The sequence below is a fragment of the Octopus bimaculoides genome, chromosome 11, assembly GCF_001194135.2.
Source record: "Octopus bimaculoides isolate UCB-OBI-ISO-001 chromosome 11, ASM119413v2, whole genome shotgun sequence".
Taxonomy (NCBI): domain Eukaryota; kingdom Metazoa; phylum Mollusca; class Cephalopoda; order Octopoda; family Octopodidae; genus Octopus; species Octopus bimaculoides.
Window position 1 is genome coordinate 77,970,401 of NC_068991.1, and position 6,422 is coordinate 77,976,822.

At 37.7% G+C, this 6,422-nt stretch overlaps 1 protein-coding gene across 5 annotated transcripts in view; it reads right to left on the bottom strand.

The window, feature by feature from the left end:
• Positions 1–307: 307 nt before the first annotated feature.
• LOC106868582 (protein PALS1) overlaps positions 308–6,422 on the bottom strand; it is a 253,072-nt gene continuing 246,957 nt past the window's right edge. For 3 of the 5 annotated variants that reach the window (XM_052971945.1, XM_014913912.2, XM_014913913.2), the window contains 4 exons: positions 5,444–5,605; positions 3,830–4,032; positions 2,877–2,987; positions 309–1,530 (listed from right to left, as the gene is read on the bottom strand). In XM_052971945.1, coding sequence (XP_052827905.1) covers positions 1,351–1,530; positions 2,877–2,987; positions 3,830–4,032; positions 5,444–5,605 — 656 coding nt within the window. In that variant the 3' untranslated portion in view covers positions 309–1,350. Of the gene's footprint in view, positions 1,531–2,876; positions 2,988–3,829; positions 4,033–5,443; positions 5,606–6,422 lie in introns of all 5 variants that reach the window. The other 2 variants (XM_014913910.2, XM_014913909.2) reach the window with 1 other exon arrangement.

A 6,422-nucleotide genomic window follows, 5' to 3' on the forward strand; every position in this document is an offset into this window, starting at 1 on the left:
CTGTTTGAACTATCGGGTCATAGATTTGAAACTAAATAGAATTCTCCCCAACCACCCCCACCCAGTACAGACAGTAATGGTCATTGTTGTGGGAAAGAACAGAAATGGGAAACATTTCAAATAGAAAATGAGTAACAAACTCTGAGAGAGGAAAGAAAAACATTATTGATATGCAATAGCAAATATGTAGGAGAACATATTATATGTCTGTCTGTCTGTCTGTCTATATATATATATATATATATATATATATATATATATATATATATATATATATATATATATATATATATATATATATATATACACATAGATTTACATATATATATGACCATGTGTATGTGTATCTGAAAACTTTTATATGCATGCATATATATGTGTGTGTGTGTGACTGCATGTGTATGTTTATATATATATATATATATATATATATATATGTGTGTGTGTATGACGTGATTGAGCAGGCTATCAGATGCCGTTATATGTCACTGGTCACAATGAGCCCTGCTTTGCATCATTTTAGCTTTTCAATGACACCACCCACTTGCTGGCTAGGGTGAGAAGGCCAATGTGTGTGTGTATGTGTGTATAATTTATATGTAAGCATATATATATATATATATATATATATACATACACACACACATAATTAACAAAACATTTAAAATTTGAATAGATAATCGTATATGATAATAAATGTAAATGTTTTTAAACACAGTCTTAAGATGAAAGCCATTTTAAAAAACATTTTTTGAATACAAATGTTGAATGGTTGAGAATGAAATGAATTTAGAAAAATGCCTTGTCACTCTTGGATAACTCTTTGTTTGTGTGTGTGTGTGTGTGTGTGTATACACACATATATATATATAATGGATATCTTTGAATATAAGCTGTAATTAAGTATGGGCAACAGTGCACTCCTATGTTCATAGTTCAGGAAGAATAAAATGCAGTATATTAGAATAATATGCACCAACAAATTTTGACTAAATATTTCTTTAAAAAAAATGAAAAAAAAAGAACAAATGCAGCTTACACTCAAATATGTGTAACACTTACATCGCCATGAATATATAATCTATGTATTTATTATGCACATGTATATATATATATATATATATATATATATATATATACATACACACACACACATATGTACACATACATAGATGAACATGTACAGATATGCACATATACATATACATGCATACATGTGTTTTATACATAAAGTGTATACAAGGCAGTCACACACACACACACACATCCTCCAACATATATAAACATGCATACCCTCACACGCATCCACACAAACTACGTACTCACACACTGGGATTTAGAGTCAATGGATTATCCATCAAGCCAAGATATAGGAACCCACTGTGGCTCTACTTCAAGACGGTTAATCTCCATCAAAAGTTCATCATATGTCCTCGACTGATTACTGTTCACAATTATGTGGTCGAAATAATGGCCATACACCTCTTCCATTTCTCGTGCCCTCTCAATGATTTCTTTCAGTTGATTCTCCTGAAAGACAATAAAAGCAAAGAACTGTCAGTCAAATGGAATAATCCAACAATTATTTCTTAATTCCAGTGAGTAGATTCAAAGATCAGTCTTAAAACTTATCTACAGTGGATGAACGAACAAAAAATAAATAAATGGAAATTAAAGGGGGAAAAAAAAGATAACTCGGCATAGGCATGGCTGTGTGGTTAAGATGGTCTCTTCTCAATCATGCTGTTTTGGATTCAGCCCCAGTGTCTGACAACTTGGGCAAATGTTTTCTATCATTGTCCTGGGCTGACCAAAGCCTTGTGAGGAGATCTGGCAGTTAGAACCTGAGAGAAGCTTATCATATATATCATCATCATCATTTAACGTCTGCTTTCCTTGCCGGCATGGACTGGATGATTTGACTAAGTATGATCCCTAGTCATTTAGGGGACATATTTACTAATGAAGTATGTGTTATTAAGGAGCTGACTTCCTCAATTCCACTTACCATATGGTTTTGACTTGAATCCTGTTAGGTGACACCTTGAACGTTTTCAGCAATATCCTAAAGTTGATCAATGCCTTGTGAGAAACATTTGGTCAACAGAAAGTGTACAGTGGCAATGTGTGTGTGTGTATATATATAGTCTATGTATGTCCTTGTATGTGTGTCTTCACATTGGACACAGCATTCTAGCTGACACTCTAAAGTTTCAAACAAGTTCCAACTTTATATGAAGTCATATACATAAGTATTTAGTCCCAATGTAAAATTAGGGGTCAGAGTCTTTTTGGCAGATTAGAAAGAGGCTAAACCATTTAGTGCTATTGTCATATGAAAGGTCATTAGGACCCACTCACCTCTACCTCCCAAGATATCAAAAGTTTTCTTTTCTTAAATGTTGGGGTTGAAAACGGTTGGGAATGTGGATATAATGTATGAACATCGGAGAAATAAGTCATACATAGGACAGGCAAAGAGTTAAAAATTTAAACAAAATCATGCAAAGCAGACCTAATGTGCATGGCAGTACAAGGTTGAAAATCCAACACTAATTACTAGAATACTAATTACAAGTCGTTAAACATAAATTTGGGAGTATGCAAGATGTCAATGTTATATGTCTTTCTTTAAATCAGAAGGGAGCAATTTGAGGGAGCTTTTGCTCATATTTCCTCGCAAGTGACCCCATACAGGCTGGCTAGCTCAATAGGATATGATGGGCACACAGCACTTAATGTATTGGCAAACAAAGAACTGTCCAGAAGACAGATGGAGTTTTGATGCTTGGTTTTTAGATTGTTTCCGCATCTCACTAAAGAATGATTTAATATTGGAAAAAGAAAAACAATAATAAAAGAAGTGAATAACTTACGGTGAGTTCTTGTTGTTGTTGTTGAAGGTTAAGTCGCAGAGTCTCCAAGTTTGGAGGACGAATAAATACCACATAAGGTTTCAAATTAGATTCTTTTATGATTTTCAGGGCCTGAAAAAAAAAAAAAAAAAAAAAAAAAAAAAAAAAAAAAAAAATCACAATAAACCTTTCTGCTGAAGGCACAAGGCCTGAAATTCGGGGCAGAGGACTAGTCGATTACATCGACCCCATTACTCAACAGGTGCTTATTTTATCAACCCCAAAAGATGAAAAGCAAAGTCAACCAATTTGAACTCAGAACATAGTGGCAGATGAAATACCACTAAACATTTCGCCCAGCATGCTAATGATTCTGCCAGCACACCACCTTAATAATAATAATAATCCTTTCTACTAAAGGCACAAGGCCTGAAATCTCAAGGGAGGGGACTAGTAGAATACATTGGACCTAAGTGTTTCACTGGTACTTAGTTTATCCACCCCAAAAGGATGAAAGGCAGAGTTGACCTCAGCAGAATTTGAACTCAGAATGTGAAGATGGACAAAATGCTGCTCTAAACCCATACCTGCAATTAGAACTTACTGTGACTGCTTCTATTTAGACTCACCTTGGAATATTGGTTTTGCTATTCTTAATTAAAAATATATGCAAAATAAAGGTGCAAAGAAACATTGGGTCTTACACCCACCACCTCTGAAAAAAAAAAGGGGGGGGGGCCTTATCTGTGTGGAAACTGGAATGTCATAGAATAAACTCCGTTTCCTGTGTCATAAAAAGTGACTACAAGAGGTTTAAGTAGGATTTGCACTTTGACCTAGTAAAACCCTCACCAGCAATGACTATCCAAGTTGGGTTGGAGGGGTGCACAGATGTCATCCACCAGGTGTAGACAATCATCAACACGCTGTTATAGAGAGCATGCCCCACCCCACCCCATACTACTGCTACTTACCTCAGGATGTAAGTTCAAAATACATATTTGACCACGATTTATCACTTGTCGTACAGCCTCCAAACTAGTTCCATAATAGTTCTTCTCATATTCACCATATTCAAGGAACTTGTTTTGGCTTATGTCATTATTAAATTCATTCCGTGTGACAAAATGATAATCTTTCCCATCGTGTTCTCCAGATTTTTTTGAACGACTTGTATCTATGAACAAAAAGATAGGTAGAAACGATATTAATTAAGTCTCACATGAACTGAAATATCATAAGCTGAAGAAATAGCAAAGTTAATAGCTTTTTCTGATCTCTTTCTCCCTCCCTTCACACACACACATACACACATTGGTTGTTTCAGGTTTGAGGGCTGTGGTCATGCTGGGGCACCACTGTTTTGGTGTTGAAGTGCATCAGACCTCCAATGTTCAATAGAAATATTGGGTGTGATACCTGTGCTGGTATTATTGGTGGCCATCCTCTATCTTAGACTGTGTATTTTGGCCTAGAGTTGTGGTGGGTGTGGTTCCAAGTCTGTACTTGATGTAACCAGGGTCAGCTAGTGCACAGTTTTTTCGTGCCATGCACAAAAAAGACTTTTATTCAGCTGCTTCTCTTTTCACATCTGGGTGAAGCTGGTTGTCTGGAGTAGAGTGCACAAGGTGCTTATATTGTCTTTTAGAAACAGACAGTGGGCAATTTCTTCTTCTTTGTCGCCTCTCTTTCCTTTGTCCTCCTTGTGGAACTGGCCCGTTAAAAGCACCATTCAAACATTAGGGTCCTGTAACAGGCCCGTTAAAAGCACCCTTCAAACATTGCTGTGCTTGTGAAGACCTGTCGAGCTGAGTGAAATCATAGTTGTGGCTGATGCCTGTGCCATCTGACTGGCACGCATGCCAGTGGCATGTAAAAAGCACTGTTCAAGTATTGGGCCTCATGGTGGCTGAAAGGTGATTGAGACCTTTGGCAATATACCATGCATGCGTAGACCTGTCAAGCCAAGTGAGACTGTAATTGTGGCCAATACCAGTGTCAGGTCAACGGCACCCATGCTGGTGGCATGTAGAAAACACCCACTACACACTCGGAGTGGTTGCCATTAGAAAGGGCATCCAGCCATAAAAACATTGCCAAATCTGATCGGAACCTGGTGCAGCCCCCACCAGCTTACCAGTTTTCAGTCAAACCATCCAACCCATGTCAGCATGGAAAACGGACGTGAAGTGATGATGACATATAGACACATACCTACAATATATATACACACACACACACACACACACACACACATATATATATAAAGAGAGAGAGACACACACACACACACATACATACACTATGGATTTCTTTCAGTTTCCATGCAGCAAATCCATTCATAAGGCATTGGTCAGCTCAGGACAACAGAAGTAGACACTTGCCTAAGGTGCCACGCAGTAGGATTGAACCTGGGACATGTTCATATGTACATGAACATGCGGTTGAGAAGCAAGCATCTTACCACACAGTCACACATGCACTTAGGTGAACAACAACATTCAACACGTGCACGTACGTTCAAATGCAGAAAGGCCTTCATTGTAGAAATCCTCCTTATTAATATAATAAGATTTTGGACAACTTACGGGGAACTGCAGCCTCAAATCGATTGTAATCAGTTGCCATCAACCGTTCACGCAAAGCAACACGGCCAACACGTGATGGACCGATGAGGACAATGGGTCGTTTTCGTTGTGGTTGTGGCAAATATTGTGCCACCTCTTCATAAGTGAGGAATTCGTCGTTATCTGAAGGAAAATCAAGAGATGTATCTTAATAAGAAATTTTAATATGGAAGACACATAATCGGTTTAATAATAATAATAATAATAATAATAATAATATTAGGTTGCATTTTGTAGTTGCAGTGAAATGAATGAATAACTTAATTGATTAATTAATTAATTGGCAACCACTGAACAAATAAGTAACATCCAGTCACTAATGGACATTCTCCTGCCTCTGACCAATGCCTATGTTGCCTCTTCCATCTTTTCTACTGTTATTATGATGATGATGTTTGTTCTCAAAGCTATACCTCCACCCATCAGACATCCCCAGTCTACCCCTATCTCTCTCCCTTTCATTATCCTTCTTGAAAAAACCTTTCCCGGCTACAACTGCTCCACCAACAACTATGCTTAGTCTCTCATCGAGCATCAGCCCTCGAGAAACTCTTCCCAGCTCACGCCTGGGCTGCAGTCTTGACCAGCGACATTTTAAACAGAACGTTAATGGCATCAAACTCTGGTGAGTTTGATGCCATAAGATATCTTGTCTTGGAGGGCTTGCAAGGGTCAGGGGCAATAATCCTTATAACATACACACACACACGCACACACACATACACACAAATAATTTTCTAATACAATTGTGGCTGCATGGTCTCCAATCATGTGATTTCATGTTCGATTATACTGCATGGCACCTTGGGCAAGTGTCTTCTACTATAGTCGGGACCAGCTAAAGCCTTGTAAAAGGATTTGGTAGATGGAAACTGAAATGAGCCCATATTTATATACGTGTGTGTGTGTGTGTGTGCGTGTGTGCGTGTGTGCGTGTGTG